The sequence below is a fragment of the Rhinolophus sinicus genome, chromosome 1, assembly GCF_057876585.1.
Source record: "Rhinolophus sinicus isolate RSI-liver-muscle chromosome 1, RSI-T2T, whole genome shotgun sequence".
Lineage (NCBI taxonomy): Eukaryota > Metazoa > Chordata > Mammalia > Chiroptera > Rhinolophidae > Rhinolophus > Rhinolophus sinicus.
This window is the reverse complement of record NC_142501.1, coordinates 35,447,805-35,474,412: the sequence shown is the minus strand read 5'-3', so window position 1 is coordinate 35,474,412 and position 26,608 is coordinate 35,447,805. Positions and strand designations below refer to the sequence as shown.

The following is a 26,608-nucleotide window of genomic DNA, read 5'->3' as shown; positions in this document are numbered from 1 at the left end:
GAAAGTATCAAAGAGACTAGATCAAAAGCCATTCTGAGGGTGGATTAAAAGCTTTGGAATATCATAGACTTTACACTGTATAGTCTGGCTCCAAAATATTTTCTTTCAATAAAATTAATAGGTGATTCACTCTGACAGGCTCATCATATAAGGCATCACAAAATTAGAAGTTCTTTTAGAATCACAACAGGGATTCTTTCAGAATTGAGGTAACTGCCAATCAGCCTGTGTTTTAATATACCTAGTAAGAGGAGAAAGTATGGAATCTAAATTTCGTAATGTAAGAATTAGAGGCAAAATTATTATTAATTATATCATTGAAGTATCACAATAATCCCAGGAAACGCATTCTTAGAACATTAAAATGTAACAAATATGAATTTGGATTCCAAATATATTATGAGAAAATATGTACATTTTTAGATGTGTTTGTAGTCTGATATACATAAAAATGCTTTAAAAATAATACTCACTTAAAAACAAACATGACAGTTGAGGTAGTTCCCAATGAACTAATAAAAGAATTCAGAATTTGCACTAGTATATAAATATAAAATTTTTTTGTACACTGATCATCTCTTGGACATGTACCCAAATTCACTGAGTTGTTTATGTTCTGGAAACCAGGTTCTTCCACACAACTACAGTTATAAAACACCTGAAAAATAGTTTTTGAATTATTACAGAATATATTTGCAAACTAAGACTCATCTATAAATACAGTTCATTATATTTAAATAAGTCTCATTCATTTGATCTAAAATATTTATAATTCTTAAAGAAAACGTTCTAAAAATACAGTTGCTTAATAGTTCAAAGGCAAAACAGTTTCCTGGATTCCTTTCTAGACAAGAAAATATAATTCATCATTAGTATTTAATTTATCCCTGATTTAAAAATTAGGAAAGAATAAAAGAAATTAATGTCTGAAACTCTGTATGTAAATTTATCATTAATATAAATTCTTTTAATATTTCTCTCCCACTTACTTTTACTTTCTATAACACAGTTACTTACTCTCTTTAGCAATCTCTACTAAGTGTCAAGGACATTCCTTGTGGATGAATTACCCAAGGAATCCAGAAAATACAATAGTTTAGGAGGGGCCAAAACCTGTGGCTGGAGTAACCATTGGAATGGAGCTGAGTGTAAGAGAGAGCGGCGAGGCAAGGGTGCTAGAATTCTACTTTGACAAGCAAACACAACATTCAAAAGCATGACGGACTATGGACTAGATGATGTTGTTACTAGAGAGGTTCAACCCAATAGAATACCTTAACATAGCACAGAAGGGAAAAACTTAGGAACAAATTATTTTATAAATTTAATTTGGAGAGTCCTTTATGTACATAGACATCCTTAATAAATTCTGTTATGAGTCTAGGCTAAACTAAGATTTAAGGGAAGTTTAAATCTATTAGTGTGAAAGACTGATTACTGAAGGAGGAATTGAGGAATAATTTGAATCCACACTTATTTGATAACCAAACTTTATTTTTTCACAATAATTTGGAGTAATCGTTTATGTAGCAAGTCTATTGGCCAATAAAACCAATCTTAGGTAGAAAATATTATTTTGAATAATTAATTATTAAAGATTTGGTAAAATAATTACCCAGTAGCCCCCAAATGGTACTACCATTGCCGGTATTAAGAAGGTAATATTGTCATATTAACCAGAGCTCTCCTTAGGATTCTAACATTATGTCTCTCTCAGGCCTTCACTAATAGGCAAAGTGGAGTAAATGGGAGCACTGCCAATGATGGGATCAAACGGGGCACTCTCAGTGAGATGTGGGTTTTAAGTACAGTCCTAGGGCCATATTTTTGCAAATTTGTGGCCTAGTTTCAAGAAATCGAGGTATTGTATTCTTCAAAGCTTTCAATTGCCTTTAGAAATAAAATTAATAGAACTATGGGCAAGAAAAAGATGAAAAAAGTTTGAAAATCAAAGACAGAAGGGTGAGGTAGAGAGCAATAATCATAGCTGATTATATTCCTAATGCTGTGATGGGAAAAGGATCTAGGAAATGGCTTGCGAACTTTGTGAGATATTCAGGGGATTGGAGCTGAAATAAAGAACACAATACCTGATCCTCTACTCTTGGTAGTTACCCACGGGATTGAGGAGAACCCATAGTTTGCGTGAAAGGGAATATTTTGAGTAAAGAAGAAAATGGCATTTCTATGGGAGATGTTAGCAATAGATAAGCAGAATACTAAGTTGTATTGGATAAGAATAGTGCCAGATTTGGGGAAAGCAAAATTGGAAGGCAAGAATTGAACAGTCAAGTGAGCATGAGGCCTTGATTAATTTCTTGGAAAGTTAAAAGGGTAGTGAGGCTAGAAATAAACTTGTCAGAATCTATGCCAAATTGCATATACATAGTTGTCATAGAAAGGTAGGTATTGTTGACAAGGAGTTGGTCAGGACTTTCTCTTAACTTCTGAAGGGTGAAATACCTCCACCTTAATGGAAATCATAGCTTTCAGTCAAATGGGGTGCTTTTTAGAGATACTAAATGCATTCAAAATCTGAAAGGTCATATTCTTATAAACTCAAGGGGAAAAAGCTGTTTGTGTCCCAAGTCAGATTTCATTTTATTCATTTTATTTGTTGTATACATTTTATAAAATGCAAGTAGAATTTTATATGAAGCTTTGTTTTCACAACGCCACAATAATAGCCAATATTAGAAGTCTTTTTCTTTTATATTTTTTACTGAAGACCTTAGTCATAGAAAATTTGATAAGTAATTGTTAAATAAAATCTGTGATTTTGATTAAGGAGAAAAGAGAGAGAAAAAAATTAATACTCACTAGAGGCTTTTTATTGCCACTTGAAGATTTACATCCTGCTAGACAAGGTGACATGTAAGTTATTCCATTGTTTCCACAGACAGGTTCCCATAGACTTTCATCACAATTGCAATGTGAGTTGCAATAAGAAAGTGGTACATTTGTATGAGATGTCACTGGATTATTTCTGGAAATATATGATAGACATATATCAAAAAGAGAGAGATGGGGGCAAAGAAGAAGAAGAAGAAGAAGGAGAAGAAGAAGAAGAAGAAGAAGAAGAAGAAGAAGAAGAAGAAGAAGAAGAAGAAGAAGAAGAAGAAGAAGAAGAAGAAGAAGAGGAAGAAGAAGAAGAAGAAAATGAAGGAGGAGGAGAGAAAGTGAGAAAAGGGGGGAGGGGAAGGAAGCGAAGGAAAGAAGAGGGAAGGGAAAATGAGAGGTGAGGTGAGAAAAGGAGAAATAAGGGAAAGCGTTGTCCTTTAATTAGAAAAAGTTGATGAGTGATGAAGCCAAAATGGCAAAACAATTTAGGGCTTATTCACTTTTTTACATTGCATCTTTACCCAGACATTATTTATGATCTAGATAAAGTAAAACAATAAAAAGAAACCACAGAAGATAGGTAAGATTTGGAGAAGAGTTTTTGAGATTCCATCAAGAAATTACTCATTAAATAAGTCACTTCATTTTTCTGTGACTCAGTTTCTCTTCAGCAAGGAAATGACATTCGACTAAGTTTCCCTTTTAGCTCACTGCAAACTCCTGTAAATTTGTAAATGTTATTTAACTAATTTGAATTTTAAAATCTATATTTTCACTACATAAGAAAATAATTCAACATGGTTAAAGTAGAATCTCTAAGAATCAATTTTAAAAATCAAGAAAAATAGAAATCAGTTGAGAAAGAGCAGAAAAACTCCATATAATTTTTTAAATGAAACCACAACATACTTTAGAATGACTTCCTGTAAAACATGATTATATTTATAAAATATAATCTTAAAACACAGCTAAAATTATAAAATAGATCATATGTGTAATTAATATTATGCTTATAGATTTTTTAAATCATTCTTTTATTATTGGTAAAAGTCTTGATAATTGAGGATTGAGATATTATCTTTAAATAAGAAAGTAATTTATATAAAGAAAGAAAAAAGTAGATTGAGAAATTCTATTAGCAATAATTTTACTAAAATCATCTAATACCTAATTTTGCTTGGGGACACATGACCAGGAGTGGTTAAGCTTAATGATTAGTGTCCAGACATCTCAATCAGAAACTCCTGTGTTCACATTAGTTCTGCCATGTCATAGCAATGTGATTACTCTTTCTAAAATTAGTTTTTCCATTTGTGAGTCATAGAAAACAACACCAACCTCATAGGAATTTTTTTTGGAAAAAGAATAATTTGGCAGTTCTTAAATTTTTTGTTCTCAGTAGTCCTTCACACTCAAAAGTATTGAGAGTTCCAAAGGTTTTTTGTACAGTGGGTTATATCTGTTGATATGTACTGTATTAGAAATTGATACTAAGAAAATTCTAATATGAGAGAATACACAAGCACGCATCACACTAGCCATCAGACTGATGTTATTATCAAGTATCTTGTATCATTAGAAAATATCACTATGCACTCATAAGAAAATGAGAATGAAAAAGGCAAATGCTATCTTGATATTATTGTAAAAATAGTTTACAATTTGTTGACACTCTGATAAGCTCTCATGGACCCCTTTAGACCCGCAGACCACATTCTGAGAACCTATACACTAATTTATACTTAAAAAACTTACCCCACTGACTAGCATTTCATAACCGCTGAATACATTGACTCTGTTGTTTGCTATTATTAGACTATGAATTCCATGAGGACATTGATGTCCTCTATACAGCTCCTTGACCTTTAAGAAGGCACTCAGTAAACTTTTACTGATTGAAAGAAATCCCATAGAACACTAGCTGCCTCCTTTTGAATAGATGGTAATAGATGGCACAGTCACTATACCTGTTCTCAGGGAACTGAGTAAAGTCTAAAGCCTGTCCTGATAGCCAGGGAGCCCTTGAACCAATGATAGAATACAGCATCAGTCTGGAGGCGTTCTATGACTTCAAACAAGTCATGGTTTCTCTGTGTCTCAACTAATAAGGATAAGAGGGTTGGGCTGCATGATCTCGAAGGTTCTTTTAACTCTAAAGTTCAATGTCCTAGGTACTCTGTATTTTGATTTACCAGAGTGAGCGATGCTGGATAGAAATAACAATAGTCAGGATTAGGAGGAACCTAGGAGATAATTCAAGATTAAATTGGCAAGCCTCCAAGAATAGGACGATGCTTAGGTAAAGAAATGTGGGAAGATTCGACAAGTTAAAATTGACACCTCGCAGGATCTAGTTTCAAAGCTCAGAGCCAACAACAAGCATCATGAAGGAGCCTGGTTATTGAACTGTGATTCAAGGATCTTTGCTTGTTTCTTGAATGGGAAGCTTCCTAAGCTCACGTTGTTGGCTGTATTCAGACGTGATAAGAACGCTCGCTGCACAGGAATCTTGCCCTTGATTTGGGGTAAAGACTGTAGTACTTGGAATACTTCACAATACTTGATAATAATAAAAATTAAAGGTTTTCTAGGGTCTGCTATACAGTTATATATAGGATATTTATCAATTCTACTGTTAATGAAGACAATGCCGGAAGAAACAGTATAGTTGTCAGAAAAGGACAACTCAGTGGTACAATGTAAGAAAAGGTTTTGTTACAAAGATAGTTGTTAATTATTAAAATTAACTGTAGACAACGATCATTCAGTCACTGTTGGAAAAATGTCATTTGTATTGATCTCATGATCCATCCAAGATAGTAATGGTTAAAACTAAGAGTTTTGGTGTCAAAAGTCCCAAATTTGAGTCAGAATCTTAACATTGCTAGTCATGAAAGCTAAGCCTTGCTTTCCATACCTATAAAATAGGGGTTAAGTTACCGATCACTCTTTGTAAGCACCCCATAAATGGTAACTATTGTTATTACCTATAAAGTTTTTTTTTCAAGGAAGGAATAAAGGGAAACTTTCTTGAAATCTTAAGAAATGAATGTTTTAAGAATTTGTAAGTTAAAATTTTTCTCTATTAAGTTTAGTTAAAATTGCCATCTGCCCTGTTTTCCTTATAATCATTTACATTAGATAGCTTATACATTGTACAACTGATATAGTTATATATACAAACCCATCATAGGTCACGGTTAGGCCAGCAACCAATCTGTTTTCACAGATTAGTGCAAAATTTAACAGGTAGAGTATGAAGGACAATATATTGATAACAAGTAAATATTTGGCATTTCCAAGTAAAGTAAGTTTGAATTTTTTAATGGTATATCCTCCAATAAACATCCCAGTTGCAACAGTCGGTATGGTTATGCTTCCTAGAAATAAAAGAAAAGAAAAATTGCAATTATATACATACGGCTATTCTGAAATGTCTTTCAATACAAAACACAATGTATATCAACCAAGTTCATCTAATCTTATTACTTCTTACGCAGAAGTCTGGCAGGCCAGGAGAGATGGTAGGGGACCAGTATACCATATGGGAAAGATAAAAATGTTTTCTTCCTGCCAATGCTCAGGGTTTGATTTCTTCAATAGCAAAAGTCAGTGACTGAAAATATTTGCGTTTCTGAATAAATGGTTTCTATGGGGCTTTTTTTTTTTTTTTCCTGGAAACCAAAAACAAAGCATCATCTTCCTGCTTATGAGACTTTTATCCTACCATCTAAAATCCTTTACATCTCCTCAAAACAAAGAGCTTCAGTTCCTAAAACCTCACTCTAATTTCTCCCAGCACATTAGAATTGAATACTTGAATTAATATCTCTCCTTCACTCATCCCAACACACATATACCTGAGATGATAAAAGGGTCTATGTAGTTAAAAATGATCAATCCCTCTTATATCTTTTTCATCTCATTGTCCTGCAAGACTCTTTAAAGATGAAGACCCCTCTAATAAAATAATTAATGCTGGGACCCTCATTAGGAGTCAAGTTTAACTATTACAGTTTAACCTTTTATCTTAAGTTCAATAAGAGCATTATACAAAATTATTTTCTTATTTGATTATAAGAAATCAAATACCACTACTCACATACCACTTGATAAATTTAATTTAATTCATCAAATATTTATTAATTATCTACAATGTGCTGGGAACTGTACTTGCTAATGTACTGCTCCTAAGAATTTTATATTATACTGGGTATAGGGGGAAAAGGATGTAAGAAAACATTTCTTTCATAAACAATTCTCACTATGTCATTGGAAACAGATATTGTAGCCAAAAAAACCTATTACAATATGATTTTTGTTTTGAATTATGCAGACATCAATGATGTGTTTAAATTGATTTTTCTTTGGGAAACATCAATGTTCTATTTTGGGTTCTAAATCTAAGTCCATGAATTATGGAAATATAATGATTACATTACAAAAAGATTTATCTCTGGATCTCAGTACTAAATTATAAAATCCAATCAGGCAGATACCATGTCTAAATATTCCATTCACATGCACCTTTTTCTTCAGGAATTCATCTCCTCAAAAATGTGAGATGTAACTTCAAGTACAGAACAATGGTGATATGACAAAATTCACAAATTTGATAAGATTTACAAAAGAATAAATTGAAATTATATTTACTAAAACATAAAATTGCCTTCACAACAAAATGTCACTTGGAACTCAACTATTTGGTAGTATATTGCTCATCAAACAAATGTAACAATGTGTCTTACCAAGAACCATGTTAGCCGTAGATGCTGGTTGATCATATTGTTGTTCTACGTATTTAAAGATGTAAGTAAGAGCACCAATAAAGGCACTGGATTTTAGCAATGTCAAAACCAAAAATATAACGTATAGGGGATTGGTAAGGATACTTTTCAAGGATTGGAAAAAATCTATAAAAACACAAATTAAAGAACATATAATAATGTAGTTTAAATATACAGTAATATCCTAATCTCGTAACTGTAAGTTATATACAATTTAAAATTACATAAACACATAACAAAGAAACTCAGAATTCCTGCAGTCCTATCAACAGTTTTTAAATATTCTTTCAATATTTTCCATATATACATTAACATTTATTTAGTTCATTTTACCACAAATTGGGATCGTACATACATGCTGTTTTTCAACTTGCTTTGTTCACTTCGTGTTTAGTTATTTTTACCACTCTACCATACAACTACATACACCATTAATTTATTTATCCATTCATTTAACAAATATTTGGTTTTCATTTGGGTACCAGGCAATGTGCTAGGTGCATAAGAAACAAAAGTGAATAAGACATGCATTATCTCTTACTTACTAGCATTTAATAATATAATTATTATATTAATAATATAATTATTAAGTAGAAATTACCTTAATAATAGTATAATCCAAAGCTCACAAAAATAAGAAGACCGAGGTTCAAAAATCATAAAGATCAATTTAGTACCAGGATACAGACCTGTTGTTTCTTGGTATACAGCTTTTCTGCCATAAAATACTGTCTCAGTAAAGCTGAAAGTATTATAAATTACCTTTCTTAAAGTTTAAGGAGAGGCAGAGAACAATGATGTTGTGTCTCATGGGACATTATGACAATAATATTACAACAACCTATGCCTACAAATAGATGTGTAACAAATTCATAACATATGTTCATGGCAAGAATTACATGATCTGGGTCTGTGATCAACAGGTTAACCAGCTGTAATGCAAATTAAAAGTGAAAGAAGCTACTCAGAAAAACAGGAGGACGTATCAGACACTAGAAAGACAGAACCAGATAAGGTTATTGAGAGATGAATGACACATACTTTGAAATAGCTTGTTCTGTAGATCTCTAAAGGATTTCATTAGATGTGGTCAGAATTAAGCCTTCTATCTAATGGTAATTAAGAAATAGTTTCATCTGCTTATAGTAAGAAGAAAAGAGAGAGAAAATGGTGAAGAAGAGGCATAAAGAACAGATAAGGTAATTTATAGCCCGAATAAATAACATTTAAAATTGTTAGGCCAAAATGCTACGCTTTTCTTCATGGCTTCACATCAGAAAGGACCACGGACTTGGTAGGTATTCTAAGTGAGTTGTGACATTTAATCAAAAGCAAAGGAGCAGATGGTTTCACCAAATCATTGAATTTTTGTGGTGGGTGGGAACTTGGATGCTGTCTGGTCTGAACTTCCACACAATCATGATCCACTATATATCCTCAATAATTGGATCAATAAACAAGTCAAGTGACATTAAGCTGACTGCATCAGAAAGAAATTTGTTCCACTTTTGGATAATTCTCATTGTTTACAAATTGTTTTTGTAATGCACTGAAATATTTCTTTATTTCTTCTAACCGATTAGTCTTATATCTACTCAAAAACATATAGAACAAATCCAACATTGTTTTTTCTGATTAAATGTTCTTAGCTATTTCACCTATTCCTAATATCACATAATCAAGGACTTCTTCACTATTTTGGTTACTATCCTACAAACACAGTTGATAATACAGATAATGTTTACAGTTGTCCTATTTTTGCATATTCATTATCTTCTCCATTCTTTTTGGGCTCAACCATGTTCCTTATGGGTTTAGACAATCATCCACTACTTTTTATGGATTTGATTTGGTACAGTGGAAGCAGCACCAACCAAATGAAAACGTATTGGTAGGCTATTTTTAGTGTGCATGTTACGTTTCAGACACTTCTAACTCAGTGGTGTGTTGATAAATGTTTAACAACTGACTCATGGAGAAACAAGGCCTGATTTGTAGTATTTCCCAATTTCCACAGTAACAAATGGTGGTAAAATAAATCACCCACAATGGCCAATTTCAAGCTACCAGTGTAGCTGAACATTTAACAGTCCTGTCTCATGAGCCACTAACCTGACTCTAGCACACCATTGCCTTGGGATTCGAGTGATGGAGCAGAGAATGTAACAATAAAATGAGTGAGTGAAAGAACTGCTGAGAAGGTGAACTGGGGCTCCAACTGAGAATCTTCAATTCACTTCAACTTCCATGTGCAAAGGTTGTCAAGGCATCACTCTGCTTTGACTTTTACAATTTCACTATTTCTGTGTAATGTGAAAACTGCGCTAACACCTCATTATTTCAGCTGTCTTGCTCTGATTGCTGCTGGATCATTCTCCAGATTATTGCTCCTAAATTGTTCTCCATTAGCCCTCAGGGCTTATGTTTGAAAGGGAAGGCACTATCAAATGGTAGAGGATCATTATTTACATGAGTGTCTTCGATAATCTTAACTACTATTGTTGCTTCTACTTCGTTTTTTAATATTTAAGCAAGCAAATTGTTTTTCTGTATGATTACCAAGGGAAAATAAATCTTGTTTTAATTATCTAGAGAGAAACCTTCTCTGAGTTTCTTCTTACTCCATCTCTCCACCTAAGAATAGGTAAGTTGCCCAATTTATAGGCACTCATTATTTCTTATATTTAATTTTGCCATAGTGCTTAAACAATGTATTGCAATTGACTATTTACTTCTTGGTATAACCCACTAGATTGCAAATTCTTGGAAAACAGAGGCATATCACCAGGGCATAGTGTGGTGCTTGGTATTATTTGTGAATGAATGAATAAGTGAATGAAATATTATAGTCCTTTTAACCCTCATAGTTTACAGTATAACATTTTGAAATGAATACAGATTCTTTGGTCTATAAGTAACATATATTTTTTCCTTAGGTTAGTTTGTCCCTGCTAAAGACCACAAACTTAATCCTATTCTCTTCAAAGTTGATATGTTTTCAGTAAAAATTTATTAATTTTTGTAGGAATCTTAGAATAATAATTCAGCTAAATTTAGTGCAGAAGAAAGCTAACTCTAGATTATTTGAGTATAACTTATTATTTGGAAATACTCACTCTTCCCTTTCACTGGGATTAAGAATTCCAAATTGACTATAAATATGAAACACTTACCAGTTGTATTTTCAGTAACATTTTGCCCATGGTTGGTCGAACTAGCCATTTGAATCCTTTCTTCCTTTGTTTTGAGCACATGCAAAGATGCTGAAACTTTCCTTTCTTTCTCTGGTTTATCCAGATTTTTGGGCAGGAAAAAAAACGGTATGGAAGAAATAATGGATAATAGTCCAGCCAAAAGGAAACCAAGCCACCAAGCACCAACCCAACGAGAGTCCTTAGGACTTATTCTGATAGTGTCTGGAATAAAGAATTAGAAGCAAGTAAAAAATTCTGAAATGCAATAAATTCTGGGTAAGAATGGTAATGTTTGTTCTCTTTCATAGATAAAGCGAGTAAACTATATTTCATCAATTCTGAGACACTATTTTCTTTTTTTCATACTGTCATCTCTGAAGTCAGGATAAGCCTAAAATGTAATAACATCATGCAGTTGCTACTGTCCAGGAACCAGTCATGATACTGTTATTGCCTGAACATATGTGAACTTGGTGGCTTTTCTGATGACATGACTGGACAATTGCCATTACTGAACATTAAAGCCTAAAAGCCATATAAGGACCAATTATGGAAGCCATATACATCCTTGTTATTGTTTGAAAACTATTGGCACCATCTGCTGGGTCAAGAAAGCACAAGCACTGAGGTTTACAGTAGTTTGCAATAAATTCTTAGCGCCAATCACCGAGCTTTTTTTTTTACTTTCCCCAGAAACCTGCATTTCCAACTATTTGAAAGAACAGAGGATAAAACTGAAGATATACACACAATGAAAATATGAGTTTAATATTGATCACAAGAGTTGAACTCTAAATTTTAGGGATAATTTATGTTTGTATCAATTATATTTTTCCTGAAAGCTTGCATGAGTAATATGTAAATACTACATATAATCAATATAAATGAGCTATTTCAGTAAGTATAAAGCAAACATTCTGGGCAATAAGAAAGTATGATGCATACGAGGTTTGACAGCTAAGTTTGTGAACTTTGTTGCAATGATGTTGCTAAACTTTTTTGATATCAGAGGGATTATTCATTATGAATTTGTACCAACTGGACAAACAGTGAACCAAGTTTACTATTTGGAAGTGCTGAAAAGGCTGAGTGAAAAAGTTAGACGACCTGAAAAAGTTCGCCAACAATTCATGGCTCTTGCATCACAACAGTGCACCAACTTACACGGCACTCTCTGTGAGGGAGTTTTCAGCCAGTAAACAAATAACTGTATTGGGACACCTGCCCCGCTCATCTGATCTGGCCCCCAATGACCTCTTTCTTTACCCAAAGATAAAGGAAATATTGAAGAGATTTTGATGACATTCAGAATATCAAGGGTAATATGATGACAGCTCTGATGGCCATTCCACAAAAAGAGCTCCAAAATTGTTTTGAAGGGTGGAGTAGGCTCTAGTATCGGTTCATAACCTCCCAAGGGGAGTACTTCGACCATAGTGATATTCAGCAATGAGGTATGCAGCACTTTTTCTAGGATGAGGTTGAGAGCTTAATTGTCAGACCTTACAAACACACACACACACACACACACCCCATAGAAGTTTGGAGCACAATAATGGCGCCACAACTCTGGTCTATTAGAAAACTCAGACATATGAGAAAATATTGACCTGATTTAAAACTACAAAGAAATAAATTACCCATTCTATTTATCGAAGTGGTTTTCAATATGCACAGATCTGGGTTTAAAATTGATTTATGTAATCATATTGTTCCATAATCAGCGACTCAGACAGATTTCAGGAGATGATTGATTGGTGAAAGCAGTGACTCCATCTTCATGCTAAATATTTATTCATTATCTGTCACAAATGTCATTTTGGTAACATGTTTCCTTTTCTATGACTGGTCTACATATAGGAACTAGAAGTCGTAATCTAAACATGGCCTGCCAAAATGTTTTCCTTGACTCACACACTGTCTTAAAAATTGAAAAATTCTACATCAAAAGCTAAATTTCTGGATTTTCTTGAAAATCAATCAGAAGATCTTGTCAATGGTGGATCTAAATTTTTGCATGAAAAGTATGGGTTGAAGCTGAGTAGTATATGTGCTTTCAGGTGTGTGGGGAGAGCAGTTCACCACCACCAGTTCTCCCCAGTTTAATCGCCACACCTGACACTCTTTACTCACTTATGTTATCTCTTTGGCTCCTTCACAGTATATTTTCATCATATTCATGACTGAATAAGAGAAGACGTAATAAGGTCTGAACATTCAGTGACAGAAATGGAATCACCAGGATTTCTAAAATATTGTGAGTAGTGATTTCTGACTATAGAAAAGAAGTTACAAAACTATCATCCTAAAGAGTTGAACCATTTATTTCTGTACTCTTAGTGATAAAAACAATGATGAACCTGGAGGTTAATGAGTAGAAAGTACAGAATGAGAACTTAAAATCTTATTTACACATCCAAACTAGAAGATATAAAACATTTCAACAGGTACTTGCTTTAGCCTTATGTTATAAAGCACTTTCTAGTTTGCGGTTATTGTTTGCCTACTGTGATGTCTGTTCCATTTTGGAAATTAATCCTTTGATCTCCTTGGAGATCAATTCAAGTCTTGGTAAGGTAGAAAATCAGATTTGTTTATTCATAAACACTAATTACTTATTATATGTTAAATCAGATACCATACTATTATGCTTTAAAGTGATGGCAGGTAAGAGATGGCACAAATGCTTATGGTGCACTGTATAAGGCATGCTCTTGGTGATTAGCAGGGACACAACTTTGAGCCAGGGGGAGGTGATACAGTAAGGTTCCTCTGAAGAGGAGCCACATTTTGGAAAAGACTTTAAGAACTATGCAAAGAAAAAATGGAGAGAAAATTTTCTAAAGGTAAATGCAGGGAAGTGACATTACAGAGCACACTGAGAAAACAGCAATTAGTTTGCAGTTATTTTGGATGACGTGATCTGAAGCAAGTTTGTTATTATTATTTTTTTATTATTATTATTTTAGACTTAGTTGTAAAACCCTGGTGTAGATACGAGCTGAATTTTATTTTTATTCTGGTTAGTAACACATTTATTTCCTATTTGTAACTTTTGACAAAAAGAACTATTGAAAGAGTAAATTCAATTATTTGAAAGAAGATGTCCTGTACTTGAAAAGCATTATCACATTACCTTGTTCTGATTGTACTTACTCGGATTTACATATCCAACATCCACGTACATTTTAGCAGACACAGAGCTCAGCATAAAGCCAAGGATTGGACCAAGCATTGCTATTGCATACAAACTACCTGAAAAATTTAAAAAATAATATTATCAGAAGCCAATTATATGTGGTTCTTATTCAATATGTTTTTTAAAGTAACATTACACAATATGTTTTTCCCAATATTTAAAAAATAAATATAAGAATAAATTTAAGATAAATTTAGGAAAAGTAAACCCAGGAAAAGTAATCATAAAATCTAATATTTTCTGTACATTACCTAAATAAAGAGAAGAATCTCCTTCTTCAGCAAAATCATCAAGGTAAGAAATCCCCAAGGGTTGTATGGGAGTTTCTCCAATTCCACGAAGCATATTACCCATCAGGACATATACCCATGTATATGACTCAGATTCTGTTTGCCAACCAATGTAGACAAGAGAATGTTTTATTTTAAACATTAATTTTAACATTCCTATTAGAAATTCAACTACATTAACCCCTTAATTACTCCATTTAATATTTTTTTCTTTTTTATAATTATGAGTGACTCATATTCATCTTACAAAACTGGAAAATACAGAGAAGCACAAAGAAAACAAGCAAAAAGTATCTGAATCCAACCACACACAGAGAGCCACTTGTAGTATGTGTATATATCTTCCACATTTTTAGTGCACATAAAAATATGCATAATATTCCTTATGTTCATTATATACTTAAATGTCCAGTTCTTACTGTAATCTACTTTTTTAGTACTTAACACCATATTATGATAATTTCACCATGCTATTAAGATTTTTTAATATCAGGATTTTAATGACACCATAGTCATATGCTGAATAAATTTTCATAGTTTACTTAATCAATCTTTTATTTTTTATTCATAAAATATTTCTAATTTTTCACTCTGTTAAACAGGGATGCCATGGCTATGATTGTAAATAAATCCTTGTGCATCCTGATTATTTTCTTAGTATAAATCAGCAAAAGTAGAAGTTCTTCATTTTTTAATTAGAGTTTATTGGGTTGACAATGGTTAGTAAAGTTACTGATTTAAGCAGATATGCATATTTTTATTCCTTACTATATAGAAAATTAACTTCCAAAAAGTTAGTAACTTATACACTCCCAGTAATACATATTAATAAAATCTGTCTTTTCCTATACCTCATTTATTTTTATTTTTAATCTTTTCCTATCTAGTAGGCAGAAAAACTTTAGTGTGATAATTGGTAATTATACATTATGATTTGTGTTATAATAGGCAAAAAATCTTTAATTGGTGTAAAATTTGCATTTTTCATAAAGTTACATACATTTCTGCATATTTATGTCACTTCCCTCTTCTTTATATTAGTTTTTAATTTTTATTAACTTTACTGGGGTGACACTGGTTATTAAAATTATATAGGTTTCAACTATACAATTCTATAATACATCATCTATATATTGCATTTTGTGTTCACCACCCAAAGTCAATTCTCCTTTCATTACTATATATTTGACCCCTTTTGCCGTCTTCTACAACCCCCACCCTTACCCGCTGGGAAACACTACACTGCTATCTGTGTCTATGAGTTTTTGCTTGTTTGTTTGTCTTGTTCATTTGTTGCTTTCAGTTTTATATACCACATATGAATGATACCACATATGAATGAAATTATATGTGGTATATAATCATATGGTTCTCGATTATTTTCTGTCTGACATTTCGCTTAGCATGATAATCTCAAGATCCACCCATGTTGTCCCAAATGATAGTGTCTCATCTTTTCTTATGGCCAAGTAATAACATTCCATTGTATATATGTACCACACCTTTTTTATCCAATCATCAATCAAAGGACACTTTGGTTGTTTCCATGTCTTGGTCACCATGAATAATGCTGAAATGAACATAGGAGTGACTATATTTTTATGGATAAGTGTTTTCAGAATTTTTTTGTAAATACCCAGAATAGGGATTTCTGGATTGTGTGGTAATTCTATTCTTAATTTTTTGAGGAACCTTCATACTATTTTCCATTGTGGTTGTACCAATTTACATTCCCAGCAGCAGTGTATGAGTGTTCTTTTTATTCCACAACTTCTCCGACACTTATTATTACTTGTCTTGTTGATCATAGCCATTCTAACAGGTGGTATCTCATTGTGGTTTCAATTTGCATTTACCTAATAGCTAGTGAATTTGAGCATTTTTCATAAAGCAGTTGGTCATTTATATGTCTTCTTGGGAAAAGTGTCTGTTCAGCTCCTCTGTCCATTTTTAAATTGGATTGTTTGGTATTTTTTGTTGTTGAATTGTATGAGTATTTATCTATTTTGAATAGTAGACCCTCATTGGAGGTGTTTGCAAAAACCTCCCATTTGGTTGGTTGCCTCTTTGTTTTATTGATGCTTTCTTTTGCTGTGCAGAAGATTTTTAGTTTGATATAGTCCCATTCATTTATTTTTGCTTTTACTTCCCTTGCCTTTAAGGTCAAATTCATCAAATCTTCTCTAAACCCAAGGTCCATAAGTTTAGTCACTATGTTTTCTTCTATACAGTTTATTGTTTCAGGTCTTACATTTAGGTCTTTGATCAATTTTGAGTTAATTTTCGTATATGGTGACAGATCGCAGTCTAGTTTCATTCTTTTGCATGTGGCTTTCAAATTTTCCCAGCACCGTTTATTGAAGAGGCTTTCTTTTCTCCATGGTATGTTCTTGGCTCCATTGTTGAAAATTATTTGTCCATATATACAGAGGGTGCCAAAAAAATGTATACACATTTTAAGTAGGGAAGAAACTGTATTAAAATTTAATATGAATTCTGACAATTAAGTTCAGAAACTTGTTGCAACAATGTTACTAACCTTTTTTGATATCAGAGGGACATATTATGAATATGTACCAGCTGGACAAACAGTTAACCAAGTTTACGATTTGGAAGCTGAAAAGGCTGCATGAAGAAGTTAGACAACCTGAACTTTTTGTCAACAATTCATTCCTCTTGCATCACAACAATGCACCAGCTCACATAGCACTGTCTGTGAAGGAGGTTTTAGCTAGTAAACAAATAACTATTGGAACACCCTCTCTACTCACCTGATATAGCCCCCAATGAATCTTTCTTTACCCAAAGATAAAGGAAATATTGAAAGGAAGACATTTGGATGGCATTCAGGACATTGAGGATAATATGATGACAGCTGTGATGGCCATTCCAGAAAAAGAGTTCCAAAATTGCTTTGAAGGGTGAACTAGGTGCGGGCATCAGTGCATAACTTCCCAAGGGGAGTACTTCAAAGGTGACTGTAGTGATATTCAGCAATGAGGTATGTAGCACTTTTTCTAGGATGAGTTCACTAACTTAATTGTCCAACCTTGTCTACTGATAAAAAAAAATGAATACAAGTCATGTATATACATTTTTTTGGCACCCCCAGTATATGTGGGTTTATTTCTTGGTCCTCAGTTCTAGTCCATTGGTCTGTGTGTCTGTTTTTCTGCCAACACCACGATGTTTTCATTATTGTCACTTTGTAGTATAAACTGAAATCAGGGAGTGTGAAACATCTGGCTTTGTTCTTTTTTCTCAGGATTGCTTTGGCTATTCGGGGTATTTTGTGATTGCATACAAATTAATGATTTTTTGTTCTATTTCTTTAAAAAATACCATTAGAATTTTGATGGGCATTGCATTAAATTTGTATATTGCTTTGTGTAATATGGCCATTTTAACTATGTTGATTCTTCTAATCCATGAACATGGAATATCTTTCCATTTCTTTGTGTCTTCAATTTCTTTTAATGATGTCTTATAGTTTTCAGTGTATAGGTCCTTCCCATCATTTATTAAGTTTATTCCTAGGCATTTTATTCTTTTTGTTACAATAGCAAAGGGATTTTTTCATTTCTTTTTTTTCTGAAATTTCATTGTTAATATATAGGAATGCAATGGGTTTTTGTATCCTGCAAGTTTACTATATTTATTTATAGTTTCTAATAGTCTTTTGCTGGAGTCTTTAGGGTTTTCTCTACAAAGAATAATGTCATCTACCAAAAGTGACAATTTGACTTTTGCGTTCCCAATTTTGATGGCTTTTATTTCTTTCTCTTGCCTGATTGCTATGCCTAGGACTTCCAACACTATGTTGAATAACAGTGGTGAGAGGGGACATCCTTGTTTTGTTCCTGATCTTAGAGGGAAAGCCTTCAGGTTTTCCCCAATAAATATGATATTAGCTGGGGGTTTGTCATATATAGCCTTATTATGTTAAGGTACCTTCCTTCTATACTCATTTCATTAAATGTTTTAGTCATAAATGATGTATTTTGTCAAATGCTTTTTCTGTATCTATTGATATGAACATATGATTTTTATCACTTATTTTGTTTGTGTGGTGTATCACATTAGTAGATTTGTGTATGTTGAACCATCCTTGTGCCCCTGGAATGAATCCCACTTGATTGTGATGTATAATCTTTTTAATGTATTGTTGTATTTGATTTGCTAGTATTTTGTTTAGGATTTTTGCATCTGTATTCATCACAAATATTGGTCTGTAGTTTTCGTTTTTATGTTATTCTTACCAGGTTTTGGTATCAGGGTAATGTTCGCCTCATAAAATGAGTTATTGTGTTTCCCGAAAATAACACCTAGCCGGACAATCAGCTCTAATGCATCCAGAAGACACTAGGCTTTCGGCTAAGTCTTATTTTGGGGAAACATGGTAGGAAGTATTGCTTCTCCTTCAATTTTTTTGGAAGAGTTTGAGAAGGACAGGTAATAAATCATCTTTCAATGTTTGGTAGAATTCACTAGTGAAGCCATCTGGTCCTGGACTTCTGCTTTTGGGAAGGTTTGGGATGATTGCTTCAATTTTCTTTTTGTTGATTGGTCTAATTAGATGTTCTTTGTGATTCAGTGTAGGAAATTTATACATTTTTAAGAACTTGTCCATTTTGTCTAGGTTATTGAATTTTTGTGGCATAGAATCTTCCATAGTATTCTTGCACAATCCTTTTTATTTCTGTGGTATCCATTGTAACTTCTCTTTCATTTCTTATTTTATTTGTGTCTTTTCTCTTTTTTTCCTTAGTGAGTGTAGCCAGGAGTTTGTTAATTTTATTAATCATTTCAAAGAACCAGCTCTTTGTCACATTTTTTCTATTATCTTTTTGTCCTCTTTTTCAATTAATTCTGCTCTAATTTTTTCTTATTCCCTTTCTTCTGCTGACTGGTTTTCATTTGTTCTTCTTTTTCTAGTTCTATAAGATATAATGCTGGGTTGTTTATTTGAGATTGTACTAGTTTCTTGAGATAGGTTTGTAATGATATAAATTTCTCTCTTATTACCACTTTTGTATCCCAATAATGTGTTTCTATGTATCTTTTGATGTCTCCTTTTATTTCTTCTTTGATCCAGTTTTTCTTTAGTAGGATGTTCTTTAATCTCCACATATTTGTAGTTCTTCCTGCTTTCTTTTTGCAGTTGCTCTCCAATTTCAAAGTATTGTGGTCAGAGAATATGCTTGCTATCATTCCAATCTTCTTAATATTTTTGAAGCTAGTTTTGTGTCCCAATATATGGTCTATTCTTGAGAATGTTCCATGTGCACTAGAAAAGAATATAGTCTGGTGTCCTGGGATGAAAGGTACTGTAAATGTTGATTGTGTCCATTTGGTCTAATGTGTCATTTAAGGCTGATAGTTCCTTACTGACTTTCTGTTTGGATGATTTATCTATAACTGTCAATGAGGTATTTAGGTCCCCTACAATAATTGTGTTTTTGTCAGTTTTCTCCTTTAGTTTTTTTAGTGGCTACTTTATATATTTTGGTGGGTTCTAATTGGGAGCATATATATTGGTGTTATGTCTTCTTGATGAATTGTCCCTGTTATCATTATGAAATGTCCATCTTTGTCTCTTGTTACCTTTTTTATCTTGAAGTCTATTTCATCAGACATAAGTATGGTTACACCTACTTTTCTCTGAATGCCATTTATTTGGAGTACTTTATTCCACACTTTCACTTTGAGTCTATATTTGTCCTTGTGGGTCAGATGTGTCTCTTAAAGGCAGCATATGGTTGGGTTTTGTTTTTTGATCCAATCTACTATTTAGTGACTTTTTTTTTCTGATAAGTTCAATCCATCTACATTTAGGGTGATTATTAATATATATGAGGATTTCCTATAGCCATTTTATCTTTTGTTTTCCTATAGTTTGGTGTCGCCATTGTTTCTTTGCCTTTGTGTTTCTCTCTGTTATTTTAGTTTGGTGGACTTCTATGATTTATTCCTCCGTTTCCTCTGTTTTATATTATGTATCTTAGTTCTGAAATTCTTTTTTTTTTTTTTTGAGTGGTTACCATTGTGTTTAGGTAAAAGAAAATTTCACATTTACAGTAGCTATTTTTCCTTCAGCATGCATCTTAGCTTCATTCCCCTTTGCAAATTCAGACCTTTACTACTCCTCTTTTATGTTTTTGTTGTCACAAATTATCCCTATTTATGCCCTAAGTTCATTTCCAAGTTGCAGAAGCAAATTGTCTTCTCCTCTTTTCCTTTTTTAAATGTTTTTATCTCCTTTAATCTTTATGTTATATTTAAGTGTATCATGCCCTATTCTGTGTAGGGGTTACCATTTCCTGCTTCTGTCTGTTAGTCATCTTACTCATAGTTCTGTATCCTTTTGGTTTTTTTGTTTTAGTTAGAATAACTTCCTTTAATATTTCCTGTAATTCAGGCCTTGTTGTGGAAAACTCCCTCAGATTATTTGTACCTGCAAATGTCTTTATTACTCTTCCATACCTAAAGGATATATTATGTATATCCTGGATGTATTATTCTTGCCTGGTAATTTCTCTCTTTCAATAGTTTGAATACTTGATTCCACTTCCTCCTACCTTGTAGAGTTTCTGCTGAAAAATATGATGACAATCTAATGGGCTTTCCTTTATAAGTTACAGTCTTCTTTTCCCTAGCTGCCTTGAGAATTCTTTCTTGGCCATTAATTTTTGACAGTTGCAATATAATGTGCCTTGGAGAAGGCCTTTTAGGATTGAGATAACTAGGTGTTCTGTTTTCTTCTTGGATCCAAGGATCTAGTTCTTTCCATAGGTTTGGGAAGTTCTCATTAATTGTGTGAATATGCTCTCTGTTCCCTCCTTCTCCTTCTGGTATACCCATTATTCCTGTATTGCTCTTTCTGATTGAGTCAGATAATTCTTGTACAGTTCTTTCATTTCTTATAACTCTCAAGTCTCTCTCTTCATCCATCTGTGTCATTTTCAGATTTCTATCTTCAATATCATTCTTTCATCCATCTGGTCGGCTCTATTTCCTAAGCTCACTATTTCATTTTTCATCTCTTTTATTGAATTTTTCAGCTCCAGAATTTTTATTTTTTTATTTTTTATTTTTTAAAACTCAATCTCTGGTAAAGTATTCATTTTGTTCATTGCTATTATTTCTGAGTTCATTAAATTGTTTATCTGAGTTTTCTTTCATCTTGTTGAGTTTTTTTCAGAACAGCAATCTTGAATTCTCTGTCATTTAAGTCACATATTTCCATGTCTTTAAGTTTATTTTCTTGATTTTTAAAAAAAATTCTTTCTGAGCTGCCTTGTTACTTTGGTGGTTCATGGTAATTGATGGATTATTTCTCTTCCTACATGTCTATGGGAAAGAATTCTGTAGCAGGTTGATAAGAAGAGGTCTTTTTTGTTTTCCAGTAGGTAATATTGGAGAGTTTTATTTTTTGCTTTTGGATCTCTGCTGGGTGGTGGGAGATCCCATGTAACCCCTGGGGAGGTGGGTTACTCCTCTGTGACCAGGTCACCTTGGTCTCAGGACACCACCCTCATGGGAAAATGTAGAGGGCAATGGGGTTCTGAGTCCCTGATCCCAGTGCTGTCCCTGCAACCAAATGTAGAGCTGTGCTGCCTGAGGAGCTCTGGGTGCCCCTACTGTGATCAGCCATGAAGGGTGGGGGGCAGGGTGGACTGGGAAAGGCTGCTAGTGTTTTTGGCTTTTTTCTCTTCTGCATAATGGCAACTGCCAGACCACAGCTGCCTCACCTCTATATCTTCACTTTTGTCACTGGGATTAGCCTCAGTGTGTGTCTTCCTCTCAGAAACAGTCTCTCTACTTCTCAGGGCTGTAGATATTCTGCTCTTTAACCTGACACTCACCACTACAGTTTCTTCTGGTGGGGTTTGGTGGCCAGGCTCTGTGGCTTTGTTTTTGCCTGGCAGTGAGGACTGCTAGCCCATAGCTACCACACTTCTGTTTTTGGTCTTTTCCTGGAGTTTTCTGCCCTGATTGCTGGATTCAGCCATATTATATGCTGGTCACTCAGGCTTGTATGTTTGGGGCCACAGAGAGTGCAACTGCACCCTGAATTCTCCCCTTTCCTGGGACCCACAGTGAACTCTGAACTATATCCATGGCAGTGAGCTACAGGTTGTGTCTTCTAACCCATCTCTGCTCTTCTCCTTTTGCTTTGCTCTGGTTTGCCCAATTTGCCTACCTTCAGATATTTCAATATATGTATCTCTCAGACATGTTTGTTTGTTGCACAGGGAATTCTTTGTTGCGTTATAGCTATCCAACTTGTTGTAACTGCTAGGGGAGGTCTCCTCAAGCCACCATGTTTCTGATGTCCACCCTCTTCTTTATCTTAAATGCATATATTCTTTGCCAATTTCCTATCAATATGTTCCCCTTTTTATTACTTCTAAAAGCTTTATTAGTTCTATACACTATTGTAAGCTGAATTTTTTCCTATTTGTTTTAAATCAATTTTGCTGATGATTATTGCAATTTTACAGATGTAATTACAATGATTAATTTTAGAATCTTTATTAGTCATACTAATATTCACTAATGTCATTTCAATTCTTACCTTTGCCCAGTATCTCAGATGATGTTTTATTGAGTAACAAATGTTGATTAATTTGACAGGTGGATAAGCTTGATGTTGAATTACTTGATAGATTCATATTGGTTTCTTCAGAAAACTTGTAACTGTAAGGACATCACTAGATTTAAAATGTTGCTTATCTATTGAATATTTTTACTTTTCCCAAAAACACAGAGGACTTTTCCCCTTTATTTGCACCATTCTCTCCTCCAAATTATTAGAATCCTCTCTGTGAATTTCCCAGCCTGTATTTTAGGAGAGGTAATGAATAAAAGTGAAATGAGAGTGTTCACTAAGAAATATCATTAGTACTGTCCAGGCAAGGTAGATTATCATGTTACTATCATTCTAGGAGTGCTTATATTCTGGTCAAGATTGAAATATCCTGGTTTTATGTTTTTTAAACTTCTAACTGTATCTATCCATCCCTTTGAATTAACTGCAAAGATGGTCACAATCTGAACTGTCTGATAAACTTTATGATAACATTTAATAAAATTTAGAGCATTGTTTTCCAAATCAATATGTAATACATGCTGATTAATCTACATTTTCTATCAATAATCTGTCTGATTATCTTTCATACACACACACACACACACACACACAGAGAGTCCGAAGCCTGACTCTTCAAAAGTTAGTTTAAAAAGTTTTACTCCATTTCAATTTGATGAGGAGGAACTTAATATGAAAAACAGAGATGGAGCTAGAATAGGGACTAATGCTGATATCCAACAAACTGAGGTAACGCGTGAGTTCCAAGGGCAGCCTATTGCATGCCAGGCATTATATTAAACTCCAAAGAACAAGAAATAAAACACACAGTTTTTGTACTTACGGAATTTTATACTCTCTAAGATAGAAGATATAAATTTAGTAGAGCAGGTCCTGAGTTGTTACAAAGAAAAAAACAATGATCAGCTTTACTTGAAGTTGGGGAAGGGGTGGATTAGAGAAGATTTCCCAGTGAAGATGACATGTGAGATGAATCTTGAAGATAGATAGGAGTGTAATAGGTAGAGAAAGCAGAAAAAGTATTCAAGGTTGTCAAAAACACCATGTGCAAATGTGTGACGTATTAGGGCACATTTAGAAAACTGCAGGTATGGAGTGTGGTCCTCAATGGTGCAGAGTCATATGAGATGAAGTTAGAAAGATAGTCAAGGACCAAACCAATGATCAACCTGTATATGTAAATGAGTTTAGATATTCATCTATCAGCAAGAGGCATTTAATATTTTTGACTGTGACCAACAGTAAGAAATGCATTTTGCACCACAATCACAATACATACATATATGGGTGCACACACACACACACACACACACACACACACACACACACAGACATGCTCACAAATATACAACCAAACGTTTTACAGAACTATATTTGTTCCCACTTACATTGTATATTCTTCTATTTTATCTTATTCTGTTCTATCATACTCTATTAAAAAATTATTGGTCTCAATAATCTGAATCAGTTTTTTTGGTCCAATAGTGGTTCAGAATCTGAAGTTTGAAAAAACACTGCTCTAGAAAACTGGGACTTTTAAGCAGGACTAAAATAATTAGATTTGTATTTTAAAGTGAATATTCTAGTATACTATATAAGTTAGATTGGAGTTGAGAAAGGAGACAAGAAGTCCAGGCCAGAGATGAGGGCAGCCTCAACTAGGTTAAGGACAGTGGTTGAAAGGAGGGTACAACTTTGACAGATAGGAGATAGAATAAGCAAGATTTGGTGACCACCTGTCATCTGTGTTGAAATAAAGAAGGAGTCTAGGATGATGCCCTGGACTTTGGTTTGAGTTTCTCTGTGGTTAAATGAATCATTGCTGAAAGAGTAACAGAAAAACCTGAGCTGATTTTGGCACAGGGATGAATTCAGTTTTGAATATATGGACGGGAAATGTTTGTAGAATGTTAGTTTTGAGACACCTATGAGGTGGTTGATTATATAGAGATCTTGAGTGTAATATCATGTATAGCTGATAGTTGCATTTACTCCATACAAATCATCTAGAATGAAAAGTGAAGCAGGTTGAAGAGGGACCTGAGGGGGACTGACATTATGGTGTCAGCAGCAGAACAAAAAGATGGGCATGAGGAAGAAGCCACAAAGATAGGAAATAAATTGAGAGACTAATACAATGAAAGTAAGAAGGAGCAGTACCAGGAAGAAAAATGTACTTATGAGGGTCAAATATAGAGAAGAAAAAAAAGGAATTAATATGGTAGCTAAAGGCATGACTATCGGCTTTTGCAACAAGTACATAACTAACGTCTTTAGCAGTACCTGCTCATTGTTTCTCAATATCCATTCTTCCCTTTTTCCATTGCAATAGAAGGTGGGATTTAGCTAGTAGCTGGTAGCATGGCAGCCTGAAATAAAGCCTATTTTTTCCAATGTCTATATCTGGATATAAAATGTAATAAAGTCTGGCCAATGTCAAATCAATAGAAGTGTTATGCTTCTGAAATTATTTCTGAAGCCCCAGCCTCTGTACACTCTATTTCTTCTTCTTTCTTTTACCTTCTTCCATCCTTTTGCTTAGAACAGCATTGTTACAATTTGGACCATAAAGTCGAGGCCATGCAAGGCAGAGCAATATGATAAAAATAAGCAGGAACTTACCATTCCTGGGATGGCTACTTTAACTTTTATGTGAAAAATAAACTTGCTTCTATCTTATTTAAACTACCACTATTTCAGGTTTTTCTGTCATTAGTGTCTGACTCTAATCATAACTTCATGGTGACCTTAAGAAGAACAATCTCAATGGATATGGTAATGAGAAAACCCATACTGCAGTATATTGAGTGGCAAAGTTTATTGAATGTAATAAAATCTTGTAGGCAAAGATATGAAATATATATATTGTATTAAAAAGTCAAAAAGATCTTACTTATTTCCTATGCAATTGTAGACCTTCTTTAGTACTATTTGTATTTCAAATTCAGTGAAAGCCAGAGTGAATAAATCAATAAACTAATTATCACACCAAAAAATCAATTTCATTTCTACATATACTTAGTGGATAGTCTTCTCAAAAGGTGACTACTATTTAAAAGCAGAAAATAAAATTGTACTACTAATTTACAAGTAGATGGCAATTAATTGCACTGAATTGTTTAACACTTACGATTTCATGAAGAAATGTGGCAAAGCAGTCAAAATACTTCCAGTTCCCATAATGAAACAACCAATTCCAATTATCTTTGGTCTGTGTAGTTTGGATCCAAAGTAACTCACAAATACAATCACAAGCAAATTTCCTAGAAAAAGAACAAAATCATTTTTATATGATTTATTATAGCAAATGTTGACTGAGTCCAGTTTTATGTCCAGTAGAATGGAAGGCCCCAGAATGAATGAAAATAGAACATAAGACCATATAATTTAATTAAGAAGATGAAACTCACTTACATTAAACTATTCACTATAAAGGTTTATGGTATTAATAATACACAGAATAGGTTTCAGATACACAAAAGAAAACACCTGAATTACTTGGCAATATTAGTGAAGCAAAATTTTATTGAAGAATTTGGAGTTAACTGGTTTATATTGGAATGGAGAAAAAAATGGAGGGAATATTCCTGACCTGAGGGAAAGGCATTCATTCATACATTTATTCATTCACTTCTAGCATTCTTCAAATTCAGTTAAGTACCAGCCATGGTGTTATTTGCCAGGAA

The 26,608-nt window shown here is 33.5% G+C and overlaps 1 protein-coding gene across 2 annotated transcripts in view; it reads right to left on the bottom strand.

Moving 5' to 3' along the window:
• LOC109450674 (solute carrier organic anion transporter family member 1B3-like) overlaps positions 1 to 26,608 on the bottom strand; it is a 56,997-nt gene that overhangs the window by 15,128 nt on the left and 15,261 nt on the right. For both annotated transcript variants that reach the window (XR_012494036.2, XM_019738257.3), the window contains exons 4-12: positions 26,053 to 26,185; positions 22,890 to 23,011; positions 14,273 to 14,407; positions 13,979 to 14,077; positions 10,802 to 11,044; positions 7,590 to 7,754; positions 6,026 to 6,221; positions 2,821 to 2,986; positions 474 to 658 (exon numbers count right to left, since the gene is read on the bottom strand). Coding sequence is in view for 1 of the 2 variants with exons in the window: in XM_019738257.3 (XP_019593816.3) it covers positions 474 to 658; positions 2,821 to 2,986; positions 6,026 to 6,221; positions 7,590 to 7,754; positions 10,802 to 11,044; positions 13,979 to 14,077; positions 14,273 to 14,407; positions 22,890 to 23,011; positions 26,053 to 26,185 (1,444 nt within the window). In the remaining variant the exon portion in view is untranslated. The remainder of the gene's footprint in view (positions 1 to 473; positions 659 to 2,820; positions 2,987 to 6,025; positions 6,222 to 7,589; positions 7,755 to 10,801; positions 11,045 to 13,978; positions 14,078 to 14,272; positions 14,408 to 22,889; positions 23,012 to 26,052; positions 26,186 to 26,608) is intronic.